General features: G+C 34.1%; 1 protein-coding gene across 1 annotated transcript in view; it reads right to left on the reverse strand.

Moving 5' to 3' along the window:
- LOC106457954 (nephrin-like) overlaps window positions 1-19,137 on the reverse strand; it is a 73,979-nt gene that overhangs the window by 36,400 nt on the left and 18,442 nt on the right. Inside the window, exon 2 of the mRNA XM_022384047.1 lies at window positions 733-867. Within this exon, the coding sequence (XP_022239755.1) occupies window positions 733-867 (135 nt within the window). The remainder of the gene's footprint in view (window positions 1-732; window positions 868-19,137) is intronic.

Consider the following 19,137-nt stretch of genomic DNA (forward strand, 5'->3'; position numbering starts at 1 on the left):
GACTTTTTTTTTGTGTGTGAAATCTACGTCTTTTAGTCTCAAAACTACGTGTTGTGGTCTTTTATGTATTGCGTTATGACGTTTTGTGAAAAATCTGTACGTGATGGAAAAAAATGGATATAATTTTCGGATTCAGCGTACAGGAGTTACTGTAGAACATGTAAAAAAATCAAGACAATAAAACCGTAAAGGATTTTGTTAGTTATACAATATGCCAGCTCGTTTCATACCATATCAGAAATGAGCATATCACACTTATATGCTACCACTATAACTTTCATAAGTGGAATCGCGTGATACACTCCCCCCCCCCCCCCACTCGACACACATGCACAAGTATTTCATAATCATTAAAAGTACTAGCTTCGTTAAAAATGATTACGATGGAAATGAACAACATTAACAATTATATATCCTTCCACACATACGTCTTCCTACAAATATATATATATATTATGTATATGTAGTAAAATGCGAAGGTGATAAAATAAAGAAATAAGACTTTTGGATATAAATCACCTTTGAAGACTATAAATAAATTACAAACATGGTTTGTAAAGGGGATTTATCTCCAAAAGTATTATATATGTATATATATATATATATATGTGTGTGTAACTTACTGTGAGTGAAACGAACGTGACAAGGTAAGCCTATTTTATATCCACTTTCTTAAAGGTTTAATACTAAAAGAAGAAAATTAGTGAATCATTGATGTGAAATTGCACATACCCAAGACGAACCCATCTTTGCTCCACTGTACAGCCCCAGCTTGTCTCTCCACCTCACAATGAAGTATAGCTTCCTGTCCTTCGATCACCTCTGTATTACGGGGCTCCACTCGAAAATACTGTTGTTGCCCTTGGCCTGCGATAAACAAATCATGCACGTTAACAAGAAAGGAGACAGTGTACAAATAAACACGAAGACAGCTAAATCTATAGATGCTCTTAACGATGGGAATACTTTTTACGACGTTATAACACTATATCTAATATTGTTAACAGTGACGATATCTAAACATAAAAACAATGTATTATAATCTTTATAAGTAGAAACGTTAGAAGGATGTATTTGATTAGCTATACTGATTGCTAGTACATAGCTTGCTCTGATTATAAGTTAATATTAATAAATAATAATAAAAAAACACAATAAAGTATAGGAAACACAATCATGACGTTACTAAAACCATAAACAATTTTTTTTTTAGAGAAGTAATTTTGGATTCAAAAATGCTAATGCTTCCACAACAATGGTCAAACATGCCATTCATTGGATTAATATAGCAAGCAGTTTGTTACTGAGCGAATCAAATAATTCGTGAGAATTGATTTAAAAGCAACTGTGAAGACAACGTCTAAGTTTGTCTTCTCTTGGTGATAGAACTGATTTTATCATTGCCAATTAACGGTTGACTTCTTTATATATTTAGGTAAAAATAATTTCAATTATATCTGTATCGCCGATACAAATCAATATAAATCAAGGTCTAACATTTCACAGCAAGACCTACGTATAATACGTCAAAAATACACTTAACAACAGACTGCGTATTTGACTTTTTCATACTTTTACCACATAACGAAACAACAATGAATACAAAAGTGTTTGCTGTTTATACAATAATTGCATTGATGGTGATCACACGACTTACAAAAAAAATAACAGTTTAATTGTTAACGATTTAACAATGAATTTACTTCTCACACTTTAAGATCGTCATAGAAACCAGTGTGGTACCTGATGATGACAAAACCTTGTCGAAACGCTGTACATTTGCTGTTATATTAAAGTTTTTCTTCATTACCCATTCAAGCCGTCTCCAGCCATTATTAGTGTAGTGCTTTGTTTTATTGTTTTTTTTTAGAATAATAAACAGACTTTTTCAAATATCATGCTACAAATATTTTATTTTTGTTTCTCCTATTTTTTTAGTGAATAATGGAGGGACTTAGTCATTTTGGCAATAAAATTAAAGAACAAATCAACTCTGCTGTCTAGATCATAGTAATAAAAAACTATTTATTTCAGCCAACGCTTCACTCTTGCGGCTTCATCACGGCTAGTGGTAAGAGGAAACCAAAAACCTTATCAATTCTTGTACTACTAGCCCTGATGAAGCCGCAAGGGCGAAATGTTGCCTGAAATAAATCGTTTTTTTTTAAATTATTATTATTTAAAGATTAAGGGTCGTTTTTGTTTTCTTTTCCTCTAACTTTATTCTCAAAATATTTTGCTACAACTTCAAATGAAACTGCCGAAGTTTTTAACGAATCAAATCAACTAATACGTCACCATGACAGGAGAAAGAGTGCGTATGTTTCTCTTATAGAGAGAGTTTAGACAAGAATTGTAAAATGAGAAAAAACTATTGTAAAACGTTCCTTGGAAACAAGAGATCGGTTGGTACGGTTCTTGGTGAAACGGATGGTTGCCGCCCCCCCACGGGTATCAGATTTAATCTTCGTCCTCCTTCAGGGAATGGCACGGCATGCGGCTGTCATTAAACTTTCTTGAAGGAAGACATCTGAGAAACAGACGGGGAAATCATACTTTAACGTGGAGTAGGTGAAACCTTTTCCCACGCCCGAACCCTCTGACCTCAGAAAAGTGCGAGTTGTGAAGATTCGACAGTGATGAGAGAAAAATGACAATCACCTGGACGTCTTGAAATTTGAATTTTCTAACCACAGATGTTAATAATTCTTTGCTTTCAGATTGTTACTACATTTGTGAATTGTTTGTAATTAAGCACAAAGCGACACAATGGGCTATCCGTGCTCTGTCTACCACGGGCATCGAAACCCGGATTCTAGCGTTGTAAGTCCGCAGACATTCCGCTGTGCCACTGGGGGGGGGGGCATTTGTAAATTACTGGAGTCAATTCTTTTTGATGAGTTGGCCAATCTCCAATTTAAGTATTGCTTGAGACAGCAAGTATATGGATTTTAAAGTATGCATAAGAATACTAGAAAGCAGTAAAATTAAGCATTAATCATTTTAATCACAAACTGTTTATTATACCTTTAGTATTCTTCTAATTACTGTGGTACGCCAAGAAATTAAGAGATTAGTATTTCATATGTATCTAAGATTAGCCTACATTCTAGGATTTTCAGGGCGTTACACAAACCCGTTTTCCTTAAAAGCAGATTTAAGAAGGAAAACAAAACGCACGGGCCTAAATATACATAATGCATGATACTTTGGTTGTTGTAACATGGGAAACATGTTAAAAGGATACAACCCATCAAGTCAAATATTAAAGGATGCCATATAAAAGTTCGTTTGCTATATAAAACTCCAGAAAGTTTTCTGACTAATTCAGCTGTACACAATCTGGAACGAAACTGAAGTCATGTAAGAAAATATAGATTTGGAACACAAAACATATATATATATATGTTTATCGAAATAGTTTAAAAATTCTTAAATATATATAAATCTTATGAGTAATGGCCATTTTAAAATCATAAGATTGAAAGCTTCTATACTATTTCGAAATCAATTGTTTGTTTAACGTCAGAAGAGTTTGTCGAAATACGCATGTCAAAGGCTGTAATTATTGAAAACTGACACTTATTGTACAGTTATAAGTTTCAATCAATCTATATGTATACTAGGAAGTACGTTGTTTTTAACTTTAACATTTTGTTGTTTTACACCAGAAGAAACAAAATTTTAATTATTTTAAAATAATGTAACTTAATTGTTTGTTTGTTTGATGTCAAGTACAAAGCTACACAATGGGCTATCTGTGCTCTACCCAGCACTGGTATCAAGACCCGATTTCTAGCTGTGCCACTTGTGGGTTGTAATTTAATGCCTCTGGAAAATCAGTTTTAATGTGTAATTTTTAAGTTAAGCACAAAGCGACACAATGGGCTATCTGTGCTTTACTCAGCACTGGTATCGAAACCCGGTTTCTAGCATTGTAACTCCGCAGACATACAGACAGCTGTGCCATTGGGGGGTTGGCGCTAGTCTTTATCACGAATAGTAGGATTAACCATTACATTCTAAATGAATAAATATCACGCTAGAACGAGAAGAAAACCTTCCAACAGAATTTTTCAACTAAAACAATGATAGACATATCACCTTTGACTTCTGGATACAGTCAAGGAAGTCACACTAATTTATTTAAATCTATTAATAATTCACCCATTTACATCAGTGAAATGTTTCAGAACTAATATCCAGTCGAATGTTCATAAGTAATTCGTGAGAAATGCTGGAAACAAGAAGGTTTGTTTTGTTGTTCGGTAAACACATGGATTTTTTTACACGGGGCAGAATTTCCTAGGGTTAAAATTTATGTTCAATCTGCCGCTTTCATTAAGAATAAAAATTGAAACTCAGTTGTTATATGTAGTTTATTGTTTATATATATATATAATAGGGAGGTTTTATTTCTGTGGGGAAAAAACAAAAACGGATCTCACGGCCATTCTTTTTTAGGAAGCTATATACTTTCGTGTACAAGGTAAATATCTAAATACATCTCGTTATTTTTTTTTTAGTTTATTGTAATTATGAACGAAACATGCGAAGCATTTTAATTAATTTTGAAACGCGTATTAATTTTCAAAGAATAGCGGCGTTCCACATAATATCTAAATTATAACAAAGAATGTTTAAAGCCTGACAAACATCATTAGGGGCATTAATTCGTTATTTTCCACATATACACTTATCATATTTTCCTCAGGCTACTAGAATACTGGAATATGCCACATTGTTTGGATGTGCTTCAATAAACATCATTATCAGCCATGCCCAGATCATTGTCGTTTAACTCAGCCTATTCTATAAAACGTATTGGAAACGAGTTTAATGCTATAATGCAGTGTCATTAAGTGTGGTCAGCTTTGTACCTGCTCTTCGCCTCACTATGGAATTTAATTTTTTTTTGTTCACTGTATTGTATATATCTAAGCACACACACGATTCTATAAAACAAGTCAATATCTAATTATATAACCAAAATACCATCAATAAGCAAGGAGAGAACTTTATGCGTGCTCGATCCTGCACTAGTTTCCATTAGTAACAGCTGAATATTGGCTGCTAAACTGATACCCATTTCCATATCCTCCTTGATTGCTGACGTAGTATAAACACGAGATTTAGGGTTTCCATGGTGATCGATCTGTAGCAGGTCATCAGCCTATCACAGATTATTTTGAACTAATAAAGAAAATAATCAAAGCCGATTGTTCTTTAAAATAGATCCTCTTTTTTTTTTTTTAATTTCGCGCAAAGCTACACGAGGGCTATCTGCGCTAGCCGTCCCTAAATTAAGGACTAAATTAGTAGTGTAATTAGTCTACTAATTTAGCATTGTAAGACTAGAGGGAAGGCAGCTAGTCATCACCACCCACCGCCAACTCTTGGGCTACTCTTTTACTAACGAATAGTGGGATTGACCGCCACTTATAACGCCCCCACTGCTGAAAGGATGAGCATGTTTTGGTGTGACGGGGATTCGAACCCGCGACTCTCAGATTGCGAGTCGAGCGCCGGGCCATAGATCCTCGAAATACTCTTACAATCCGGTATTTATCTTTAACTACACAATAGGGGTGGGTGGGTGTTCAATGACTGGAATGAAACTTAATTAATACTGTTTCATATTTTGCTAATTCTTCCTTCCTTTTTTTTTTTGCTTGTATTAAGAACTCTAATAGTCATAACTAAAATTTTTGAATTATGTCATCTGTGACACCATATTTGAGTTACACCACCAGTATTTATATTTTATTCCTTTCTACGAGACATGTGTAATAACAATATTAATAAGTTCCTTGATAAAATAAAAAATTCGTTGATATTCAAGGCTGGATGAACCAGATTTGTAGATTAAAAATATTCTACAAACTTAAAAAAGTAAGTATTGTAGAATAATATCCGGTATAAGTTTGCTTTGTAGAACCAGATGAACCAGATTTTTTGATTAAAAATATTCTATAAACTTAAAAAATTAAGTATTGTAGAATAATATCCGGTATAATTTTGCTTTAAGTTTTTAGATCGAGATTTGAAGTTACTAAGTTGTAGTACATTAATTATATGAAAATAACTACTGCCAAACTAAACATTTTTTTGTTATAGTTCTAATTTTTAATATTTCCAATAGGTGACGCTCCTCCACTTTAGTAATTTTGGATCAAAATGCTCTCGTAATAATTAGGAAATTCCACTTGTCCTTTCCACTAATGGATCTATTTATATACACACAACACATGGCACTGACAAAGTTAAAAATGGTAGGAGTACAGAAATTGTTACTTAATATAACGGTATCATTACACGTATGTAAGCCCATATGGTACACGCCTTCTCTTGTCTATATTAGTATTTAATCGTTGCTGTAAGGGTCTGTTTTGTTTAATTACATAGAAGTCACTGTGCGGGTTAAGTAAATATCTGTAATTTTACTTATTTGGAATCAATTCATTATACTATAAACAATGCCTGCAGTTTATCGAGGATAATATGAGAGATGGCGTTCCTTGTTCAAAGGTGACTAATGTAAACACGATTGTTTCAAGAATAAAACTTGATAATTAGTTTATGCTACCTAAGATCAATACCCGCAAGCATAATTTTTCTCACATAATAATATTCAATACTGTTGACGAACAAAAAAAGCAAAAATAGCTACACTAACAATGAGAAGTACAAGTATATTTCTCCAACAAATAACTTAACTGTTTACGTGCAATGTAGAACCACTGGTTTCATAAGCAAAACCATTCAACGTTACTCATGACCGTAACTACTACATATATATAATTTGGTGCAATGACTTTATAACAGATTGCAGTGTGTAGCTTTCACGTATACTTTGGTAAGAAGAGAAGCTGCACGTAGATATTGATAGTTAATGAGAAGTGTCTTATGCTGTGCTAGTGAGGGTTGCTGATGTCCGTCCAACAACTACTCGACGGCTACCTGCGCCAGAGGTCCCTAAATTGATAGACTACGGAGAGAAGGCGACAGGTCAACACTAATGACCACCAATTCTTGGGTTACTCCTTACCAGAAAAATAGTGGGATTGACCATTACATTATGTTCGGCTAAGGGTTTCGTTCTTGTGACCCACAGATTGCGAATCGAGCGCCCTAATCCCCAGGTCTGAGAAACAAAAGGACTAAAATAAACTTATCACTTAAGTTCAGGTGCAAAACAATAAAACAGTGGCATTGTCCATAATCCGATTGAAAAGTCTATAGCAAAGCACAGTGAGCGTGACTCGAGGACCACATATGACTTTTTATTCTTTCATTGGTTCTGATGTTGTTTTTTTTCAACGACGACCTTTCTTTTGTACGACCGAAGTATTTGTACTGATTTGATATGTTATTGTAATGTTACGTTATGATATACTTTGAATCTACTATATAATTCATCCTCAATTAATTCTTAGTTTATCTTTCTTATCTATTTGATCGCTTTCAATACAACTAAAGCAACCATTCCTTTTCTTTTACAAGTTCTATATACATTTAGCTTGATATATTTCACATGAAGGCCATGTAGAAAAAGTAAAAGAAAAAAAAAAGCAATTTAAAAGTCATTAGCGACTCTTATTCCTGAAATAGATAAAAATATCTTTGATTTTATTTCACCTATCCAATTAATAATTAAGATGAGCCTCATTAAAATAGATTCTATACCCTACTTGAATTTTGGTTGAGTAATTTATTCACCTGGAAAATTCACACGCTGTCTATTGCTATTGTGTTGGTTGAGTAATTTGTTCACCTGGAAAATTCACACGCTGTCTATTGCTATTGTGTTGGTTGAGTAATTTGTTCACCTGGAAAATTCACACGCTGTCTATTGCTATTGTGTTGGTTGAGTAATTTGTTCACCTGGAAAATTCACACGCTGTCTATTGCTATTGTGCGCCCGCCCGTACATTTGCAGAAAACTGTAATCGAACAGATCCTCAAAGTTTTTTTTTTTTTAATTTTGCGCAAAGCTACACGAGGGTTATTTGCGCTAGCCGTCCCTAATTCAGCAGTGTAAGACTAGAGGGAAGGCAGCTAGTCATCACCACCCACCGCCAACTCTTGGGCTACTCTTTTACTAACGAATAGTGGGATAGACCGTCACATTATAACGCCCCCACTGCTGAAAGGACGAGCATGCTTGGTGTGACGGGGATTCGAACCCGCGACTCTCAGATTGCGAGTCGAGCGCCCTAACCACCTGGCCATGCCGGGCCAGATTCTCAAAGAAGTGATCCCTTTAGGCTTATCACGCATTTTGTTTATGTTTTATAATTCATAATTCTTCCTTACTTTCCGAATATGTATGGTACATATAATGAGCTCATATTTCGACGTCATAAAGCGTTTTTCATGCAGAAAGTAAATACATTAATATTACAGTTTGTATTAGCGCGAAGCTAACCACTGAGCTATCTGCGTTATGTCCATAAACTTACCGCGGATTCCCCGGGTGACTCTTACTTAAGACTATTAGAAATAGCACAATTAAATTATTTCATATCAAAATATTTTTTTTTATCCTCGTAAAGTTAAAAGGATTTACTGAAATGAATATTCAAGAAACAAAATATGTCTGTTTGTTTGTAGTTAAGCACAAAGCTACACAATCGGCCATCTGTGGTCTGCCCACAATGGGTATCAAAACCCGGTTTCTAGCGTTGCAAGTCCGCAGACATGCCGTTGTGCCACTGGGGGGGGGGCACAAAATATAATCATATGCTATTTTTTTTCCTTTAGTTGTATGAACGATTATTTTTTGTTCTTACAGAGGCAAGCTAATTAGGTTATTGTAGAAAACGATTCAAACATTTTATCAATTTAAGGCAAAAAAAAAATTGTCGTTAATAGAATACGATACAGTTCAGCTTATGTAAATTAGTATGAAGTACTACACTGCAATATTGTAATTAATCATAATTTACGACTGGGAAGAATACGGTGATACGGGAACAAAAAATTAAGTTAAACGTATCACATCTTTGGACTTCTGGTTTAATTGAAATATAATGATAATTTATCTTATAAACTAGTTCTACTTGGGTTTTTATTATGACTGACACGATTGGATTACACATGGGATTATACAATGTTTGCACGTTGTATTATAATTATAAAAACATCTAATAAAAATGTGGAATAAAAAACGTGAATTTACATATTATAGAAAATAAAATAAAATAAACTTAATACAAAACATATCCCTAGTTGTGTTAATATTAGTAGAGCAGTGTTACATTATAACCACATAATTGCAACAAACATTGGAAGTGTACATATTGTTTAATAACATCAAAGTTTACGACAGTGACTTGCACGACATAAACCAATCAAGGTACCGAGTGTTGAGGATGGGAAAAGAACGTCTTTGATTTTATACCTCGTAAAAACAGATGTAAGTTCTACCATATTTGGTATCGTGTCATTTTTTTCACGAGTTTCTTGGGATCGTTGCGTATTTTCATAGACTCGAGTGTTAACATTTCGCTGGAACAAATCATTGGGGATTCAGTTGATCAGAGGTTAAAGACCAAGAGTAACAGAGCGTACCATTTAAGGTCTGAAATATCAGTTAATGGGCGTTCGTGGTGCAACGTTTCCTGGATAGGCTTTCATACACGCGTTACAACAGCACACTTACTAGCTCTTGTACCGTAGTATATATTATTATAATATTTTTAAACTATGGCTGTAAGTGGTAGACGCTGAGAACAGTTGTAAATATTCCCCTTCTTTAACAACCAGGTTTTGTTTTTTATTCACCTGTCCTACATCCCACTCGCCCATCCATCTCACTGAATCCCCCTACGTCTGTCATTAATCTGCGCATTCATTCAGACCAATTATAAAAATAACATCCTTCCTTTAACACATTCAGCCACCTTACTGCACTCTTCTATCTATCTTCTGGTGTGTTAATATTTATGATATTTAGAACGGTATAACGCTCTGAATGCTTGTCGAGATTTTTATACGCTCTTTTATTATGGTTGTTACGACATAAATTGAAATTATTTTAAAGTTTTTTTGGTTTGGGGCACTTTTGTTCAACTTAAATCTTGTTTTGGATGTTGAAGCTTCAATTTAAAGACATACATTGGATTGTACGCTAATTTTTTCAGTGCATTTAATCTTGTTTTTTCTTTTCAGCAAGACCTTTTTAACAGACAAGTTCTTCAACAAAGCAGAAAAAAAAAAGATTTAACTTCGTCAACACGAATGGTCAGAAGACACTTGACAGACTTTTGAACAAGTATATTCGCAGTTATTCTCACGTATAAAAAGTACGGTGTAACTTTAGTTCTTTCATATTTGAGTGATGAAAACTGTTTTAAGAAATGTTTTTTTTTCAGGAGTCTCTTACAATGAAAGATCGGCTATTAATATGCAGGAGTATTATAATTTTCGCGCAAAGCTATACAAGTGTTATCTGCACATAGCCAATCCCTGATTCTGAACTTATAGTCTAGAGGGAAAGCAGCTTAAGACAACAGCACTTACCTCTACTGTAGGGACACCCTTGATATTTTAGGGACACCCATGTCTCATCGAATAGTGGGTTTTGACCGTCACTCTAATGACGCACTCACGGCTCTAAAGTACGGCGTGCATTTTTTGCGGTAATGAGCCACGAATTGTGAACCCTTGGATTTACACAACGAGCACGCTAATAATTTAGCCACAACCGGCCCTACTGTAATATTAACCTAGGAATCATACTTTAAAACACTTCTACAAACATTCCATGACTGTTCATTCAAAAGGACATTTGTGAGTTGTTTGTTTGTTTGTAGTTAAGCACAAAGCTACACAATGAACTATCTGTATTGTGCCCACAACGGGTATCGAATCGCAGTTCTTAAGGATTTATTCTTAAACGGTCAAACTGAAAACTTTTGCTAATGATATAGCAGCTGATGGATTATTCACTGGCCTAAACATTACCCCCATATAGTGGTTATCTGGAAAGTTAAATAAAACACATTTAGGCTTAAGCTTTGACTTGACTATTGCTTCAGTTGTAAAGTGGGGTTTACAATGATAATTAAGTAATATATATATATATATATAATAAACGTGAAAATTGAATTAAAATCCTAAACCCAGAACAAAGGATTGAGTAGGCTATATTGAAACGGTTTTAATATGCATATCGGCAAGTCTTGTGGCAACCTCTGTTGATATAAAGTCGCGGAGGAACGGAATGCATGAGAACCACATTTTGACAGAGTTTGGCGTTTCTTAGATAGTGTTATGCCACCAAAAATTGAATGTTTTTGGGAAGAAGATATAACAGTCCTTTGCATCGTAAAATAACCATACACTGATATCACAAAGAGGCGCTTAGTTCGAAGATTTTGACTTAACAAGAGCAGAATATCTCTTGTACTTCGCCTCCCCCCTCAGTGGCACAGCGGTATGTCTGCGGACTTACAATGCTAGAAACCGGGTTTCGATACCCGTGGTGGGTAGAGCACAGATAGCTCTTTGCGCCCGGCATGGCCAGGTGGTTAGGGAGCTCGACTCGCAATCTGAGGGTCGCGGGTTCGAATCCTCGTCCCACCAAACCTGCTCGCCCTTTCCGCCGTGGGGGCGTTATAAAATGACAGTCAATCCCACTATTCGTTGGTAAAAGAGAAGCTAAAGAGTTGGCGGTGGGTGGTATTGACTAGCTGCCTTCCCTCTAGTCTAGGGACGGCTAGCGCAGATATCCCTCGTATCGCTTTGCGCGAAGTTCAAACCAAACTCCTGTACTTAGTCACATTAGAAAGCAAAGGAATACAGGAACATCCAGAAAGAGACCTGTAAGGAATCATATCTCATCGCCTAGAAAATAAAAGTGCGATGGCTTTTAACACTTGAGAATCCAGATTCACAAAGGTCAGTGATAAAAGCCGTCCACATGCCCCAAGCAACAGTACGCAACATTATTATGAAGGATCTCTGTCTGAAAAAACGACAAATGACACGTGATGTTTGAACGACATATCCGTTCAACTGTCGCATGCCTCAAACATGTGGAAAATGAAACTGGTATTCATGATGTTCCTTACGTCACGAAGCCACACCCATCAAATAGTCGATTTGTTGAAATGGGCATTGAGAAAATATCATCCTCGGAGACTAAACAGCTTATGAAAATCCTACATGGAAAGGGTGTGTGTGCTTTGGATATGAAAGCCTTACGAGGGAGCGTTTTGAATTGAAAATTATACTGCGGAGTCATTGTCAAGATGTTACAGTCGCCATATAGAACATGACGACATGGACTGTAGCGACGTGGGGATGCTCCAACACCGTTTTAAATATAACGTACTCAACTCTCTGTGCATGTATTTGTTTAATATTTCCTAAGCACTGGATATAATATTCCTCTCCCCCTCTCTCTCTCTATATATATATATGTATATATATGCAACTAAAGTATTGAATTTAACCTTTTCATTCTATTATTGATTGAAGAAATATTTACAATATATTATACATAAGTAACAAGACTACATTTGTAGGGCTATGCATGTGATAAAGCGAGAAACGCGAGTATCTGGAAATTCAAGGAAAACAGAATGAAATGCACATGTTTCAGTTTTGTCTAAAGCTATGAATATTAATTAAGAAGTAAAAAAAAATATTCCAAAAATAGTTTAATATTTATTTGATTCTTTCGTAATAGTAGCGTAAGTCTGTTTATTTGTGTTTAAGCACAAAGCTACACAATGGGCTATCTGTGGTTTGCCCATTGCGGGTATCGAAGCCTGATTTTTAGGATTGTAAGCCATAAGACTCATCGCTGAACTACCAGGGGACATTAGCGTACGTAAAATGTAACTTTAAGGAAAGCACTGTTATCTTAAAAATACTGTATTAAAGATAATTTTTTAAGTATATTCTGACCACTATTACCCATGACCCCCCCAGTGGCACAGCGGTATATCTGCGTACTTACAACGCTAGAAACCGGGTTTCGATACCCGTGGTGGGCAGAGCACAGATAGCCCATTGTGTAGCTTTGTGCATAATTCCAAACAAATAAACAAAACTACCCCTGGTGGCTCACTACTGAAACTGTAATTCAGAGTCTTAGGTAAAATATTGTTAATTTTCAGTGTAATTGACTGAAATACCTAAGATTTCTTGGTTTTAAAATAAATTAGATGTGTTTTATGTGAGTGTATAAAGTTTGTGCCTTTAATTACAAGTATTTCGTAATGACTTATAATTACAATTATTTTTAGATTAAGATTTGGCTGATGTGAGAAAGAAAAAAAAAGTATAAAGTACCCTAAAGTAATAAATGGATCTTGAACTGATATCATATTGATTTACATGCGGTTGTAATAGACATATAACTCCAATTTGTTCTGTGGTGTTTATGCTGTGTTAGGAAGTACAGAGTTTTTCATTCAATTCTGCTTATAAATATTATATTTCAAACACAACAGTCCATAAATCAAAGCTAATTGATTTATTGAGATTACGTGCTTGAAAGTCATCAGAGCAAGAAACATGGAACCACAAAGAACTAATTAATGATATATGAGAAAGTTTCTTTATGGGCAGCAGCTTACTGTGGAAGCAATAGTTGATACATCGCGACGTTTCGGGTAACTTAATTTTCCCGTTTTCAGAAGCTTCATCATATATCACAGATACACGGCCTAAACCACCCATCAAAGTTAATAATTAACGATGTTGTAAATAAAGGGTCGGTAAATTATTGTGTTTGTATTTCCTTATATTGCTATGCGGAAATCTATATATATGTACATATATTAATAAAATAATTCAATATAAAAGCCCATGTTCATTTTGTCTAAATATCTTCTTCTGCTCTTAATTCACTACAGTTGGATTACCAGTCTGCTCTTAAGACATATCTTGGCAATAAATGTCAAGGTGTATGATAAAAATATACATTTTTCAAGAGTATTTGTCTCAATTATGAATACATTTTATTTCCTTACTTTCTTCGTATCCAGGAACCAGACCAAAATATGCTTACGTCTAAATACGCTATATACGTCTAATTATACGAGATGTATATTAAATCATTTCTAAGTAAGTTTTGCAGCGTGTTTTAAAAGCTACTGTTTTGTTAAATAAACTAATGAGAAAAGCAATAAAGTTATGAAATACTCTGGTATATGTCTATATTACAAAGTTTTGGCTTTAAAGGATTGCTCTTGCCTGCTTTAAAAGCTACAATTTCTGTGAAGACATTCGCGAAAACAAACAATAAGACCGTGAAATATTCTGGCATATATATATATATATATATATCAGAGATTTGGGTTTAATGGGTTACCCCTGCCTGTTTCTAAAGTGGGACAACGATTCAGCTTCTAAAATACCCTTGAAACAATGTATACCTATATTGTAAAGTTTAGGCTTTAATGGATTACCCCTGCCTGTTTCTAAAGTAGGACAACGATTCAGCTTCTAAAATACCCTTGAAACAATGTATACCTATATTGTAAAGTTTAGGCTTTAATGGATTACCCCTGCCTGTTTCTAAAGTAGGACAACGAATCAGCTTCTAAAATACCCTTGAAACAATGTATATATATATTACTTGAAGTTGCCTATCACAAATGTTTTAAATTCACCATAGTTGCTGGGTACATATATCTTACTGGTTCAATACTAAACTTACTTTAACTAGTTTGTTGTTAAGAAATGTGTTGGAAGGTGTAAACATTAACATCATCTCACTCCTAGTGTGACTTTAATAAATAATTGGCTCTAACGGATGTAATACTCTTTCTTCAATTTAGTTGTGTGTTTACAGAACAAAGCTATCTGCGCTGTGTCCACCGCGGGTATTGAACCCATATATTTAAAGTTATAAACACTCAAGCTTACCGCTGGGTCACAGGGTTTTGTTTTTCAGAGTATCAGTCATGCTAGTTAGAGTGTTTTGGATTAGCACTCTAGAAATAAAGGCTCAAAATATTGTTTTTATCATAAAAATAGTGTATGTTAATCACTAATAATAAATTAAGATAGATATACTATTTATGAGCTATTAAAGTGATCGTCATCAAAATATTCAAGACTTTAGCATTATGTACTTTTAACATGACTAGCTATTTCCTGTTCGAATAGCATACCCTATGATAGTCTTTTTTTTAACCTTGGTCATGTCTGTACGAAAGTAGACAAAAGTTATGGTTGACTAGAAAATCATATTATCCTTCAGAGTATTCTCAAACATCAAATTCATCATGTACTTCAAACACCAAGTTCATCATGTACTTCAAACATCAAGTTCATCATGTACTTCAAACATCAAGTTCATTATGTACTTCAAACATCAAGTTCATTATGTACTTCAAACACCAAGTTCATCATGTACTTCAAACACCAAGTTCATCATGTACTTCAAACACCAAGTTTTCATGTACTTCAATCATCAAATTCCTCATGTACTTCAAACATCAAGTTCATCATGTAGTTCAAACATCAAATTCCTCATGTACTTCAAACATCAAGTTTTCATGTACTTCAAACATTAAATTCCTCACGTACTTCAAACATCAAGTTTTCATGTACTTCAAACATTAAATTCCTCACGTACTTCAAACATCAAGTTCATCATGTAATTACTTCTTCAATGTCAGATTGTCAAACAGTTCGGGAAAAATTATTTAATTTTTCGACAGTCAACAACATTCTTAGCTCTTACTGTTTTCATAAATATAAAATCCTATACAGTGTAAGAATCAACCTGGAACGGGATAGCCTTCACTGTGAATTGTGATAACCTAAGTACAGTAGTGTTTATTTGGTATTTGATATGAAAAAAAAAGTATTGTACATGAATCTCCAGCACAAATGTGTCAAATGTATTAAATATATTACAAATGATATAGTTTAAAATATAGATTACAAGACGCAACCATGCATGAACAATGGAGGATGAATATTCTATGCATTTTAGGCATGCAAAAAAGATTCAAAATTTATTCGATTAACATTATTATCAACAACTTCTGATCAAAACTAATCCATGTTAAACAAAATCAAGAATTAACTTATAAGTTAATTAAACCAATTCTATATAACAAAGTGATAAGAACTCTTTAATGTCATAAAACAATACACAATAATACCTGTACTTAATTATACTCGTAATAAGATTTTATGTTAGGCATATTATATTTTTAACACTACGTTTGTAATCTACTCCGTTAGGGATTTTCCAGAAATGTATGATATTAGTGTTTCACTATATTCGTTACATCTATTACCGAAGACGCGTTTCGCTCAACCCAGAGCTCTTCAATCTAAGGGACTAGGTTAGGAATATAGGGTTGAAAATATAATAGGCCTAACATAATGTCTTATGACAAGTATAATTAATTATAATCATGCGTCGCCAGCTTGTAAAAGGTGTTCACACCATAAGAACCTGTACTGATTAGAATACAGTAGGTACTCTATCAAAGACATTCTTGGCAATTATTTCATTAAAATCTAATGAGATTTGGCTAGCTTATGAAATTTAGTTTATTCATAAATCTCTATACTAAGTGAACAATACACAATAATCTTCACAGGCATAAAGATGTAAAAATAAATAAATAAACGATAATAATTATATTCAAATTTATTTTAAACCTAATTATCAATATTAGAAAAATGGAGTATGTAACTACTTTCAAAACATATCCAAAAACAGTTGTTTGGTCCTAAGATCTACACAGCCTTTCAGCACGCTAAACCTGTTATACAAGCGTTAATGTATTTACAGTACAGTGCACATCCAACAACAATAAACTAATCGGAACTAGAAATAAAGGCTAAGTATCCTAGCACATTAACCGCCTATACGAAGGATGACATCAATGTTTTGGCACCAATTCCATACAAGAACATATAACATACAATGTCTGCCTTAATAGTTAATTGACTTTATGATTTATTATATTTATTATTGGAAATTAATTTTTAGGACAATCTGATATTTCTAAAATAATTTGTTAGATCTCTTAGATTTAGGTGAAAAAGATCTACGAGAATAAATTAAAGCACGTGTGAACAAGATTTAGGTTTATTCTTCAATCTGGTAGACATGTAGTCTGTGCTCTGGGCTAGAATTCGATTCCTCCAATCTGATCGCAAATGTTTGTTTTCTTGTAACACCATCAAGTATTGTAGCACTTTTACTTCTAGTACATGATTTACTAAATTCAATAGTTCAGTTATTAAAGCTTAATACAGGGAAAAAAACGTAGGATCGCTATGAGGTTAAAGACTTGCTATGTTTTACTCATGTCGACTTCGTAAAGTTTTACACACAAATACATAAATATCTATATATATATTACACAAGTCGGATGTTTTTATGGTTTTTTTCTCTTAATTCGATACTCAAGATGCTGAAGTTATGACGATGTAATTAATTGGATAAATTCCGTCGTTCCTAGCTTACAACGTTCCGGAATTGTGTGACCTTTTCCTTCTTGATACGTGTACCGATCGTAAAGTTTGTTTATAAAGCATAAGTTTCTTCTTCTCCGTTTCAAAAGCTACCTAACGGCAATATATGCATATAAACGATGCATATAAATATAATTTATGTTAGATCAAAAGTCTGATTTCCACTCTGTACTATACTTATGCTCTTTTTGAAAATGCACATAACTCTACCAGGAGGCGGAATAACCCAAAGCTAAGCGACATGACAAGATAGGGAACCTGATAGATTCAGATTACATTTATACTAACCGTTTTTATTTTATTTCTATGCCTTTGATAACAAACAATTCACATCATGACAAATATATCATCAATCACATTTTGGGAAAAACTAATAGAGTATCTATTCCCAAGTGTTTTCTTTCACAGGAGGTGTACCAGAGAACCATGCAGTTAAAGTCGTTACTTACCTAAGGGTCAGAACTTTGGTTTTATTCTTTGTAAAGACGGTTCGTGTGCTTTGACACTTATCTTCGGTTAATTTGTAGTTGGATGTGTACTGTACTGTCAGTATAAGTTATTTTAATACTTTCTAATTTAACGGTACAGAGTACCATTTAATCTCTTCTACTGTATTCTGACATTGTCTACTTTAACGTGTTAAAACATCCATATCTGTTCCAGCGATGTCTAACTTGGTCAGTAAGAACTTCTTTCAACTGTATTATGATATTGTCTACTTTAACGTGTTACAACATCCATATCTGTTCCAGCGACGTCTAACTTGGCAAGTAAGAACTTATTTCAATTGTATTATGACATTGTCTACTTTAACGTGTTAAAACAATAAAATCTGTTCCGGCAATATCTAGTTTAATCAGTAAAAACTCTCTTCTACTGTGTACCGATATTGTCTACTTTAACGTGTTAAATTTGTGTAGAATTATGGCTACCAAAAAATAACAGCACGGTTACCTGACTATCAGATGTTAAGTTCGCCAAATGTGTTGTTGGGCTATGAATTCTTCTACTGTAGGTGTTTGTGACTCGTTGGCGATAAATTAAAAAAATAAACAAACTCCACTTATTTTCAGAATAGTTAAACGTATGTACAACAAACTTATTACACTATACAGATCATAGGCTTATCATAAACACTATACAGATCATAGGCTTATCATAAACACTATGCAGTTTTCTTCTTCTTGTCAAAAGACCACTTAGGTCTATTTTTCAATTGCTTTAGAATTTCAGTTGACAATCCGAAATATTTTTCTCATTACTATCGCAAAACTTCCCGAGTATAGTTCACTTACATTATCGTCGAGTTACCACGGTTGTATCTTATACTTTTAAAATCGTCTACTTCTTTTTCTCTTTTTGTATTTCCGAGAATAGTCTGTCTATTTGTCAAAGTCCACTGAGGTTAGATCAGTTATTAGGTCGTCAAGAAATTAATGTCGCGTTTTGGAACTCTTTCATTAACCGCCCCTCAAAAAACGTATATCACGTATAATAGTTAAACGAAAGAACAGTCTAAACGTCACGTTAGTGTACCCTATATCATGTGTAAAGTTTAGTATACTCTAATCCCTTATAGTGATGGCACACGACGAGACACACATTTGACATGTAATGCTGTTTGAATACAAGAACGGAAACAACGCCTCTGTAGCTACAAAGAATATCAAA

This window comes from Limulus polyphemus, unplaced genomic scaffold (genome assembly GCF_000517525.1).
Source record: "Limulus polyphemus unplaced genomic scaffold, Limulus_polyphemus-2.1.2 Scaffold396, whole genome shotgun sequence".
Taxonomy (NCBI): Eukaryota; Metazoa; Arthropoda; class Merostomata; order Xiphosura; family Limulidae; genus Limulus; species Limulus polyphemus.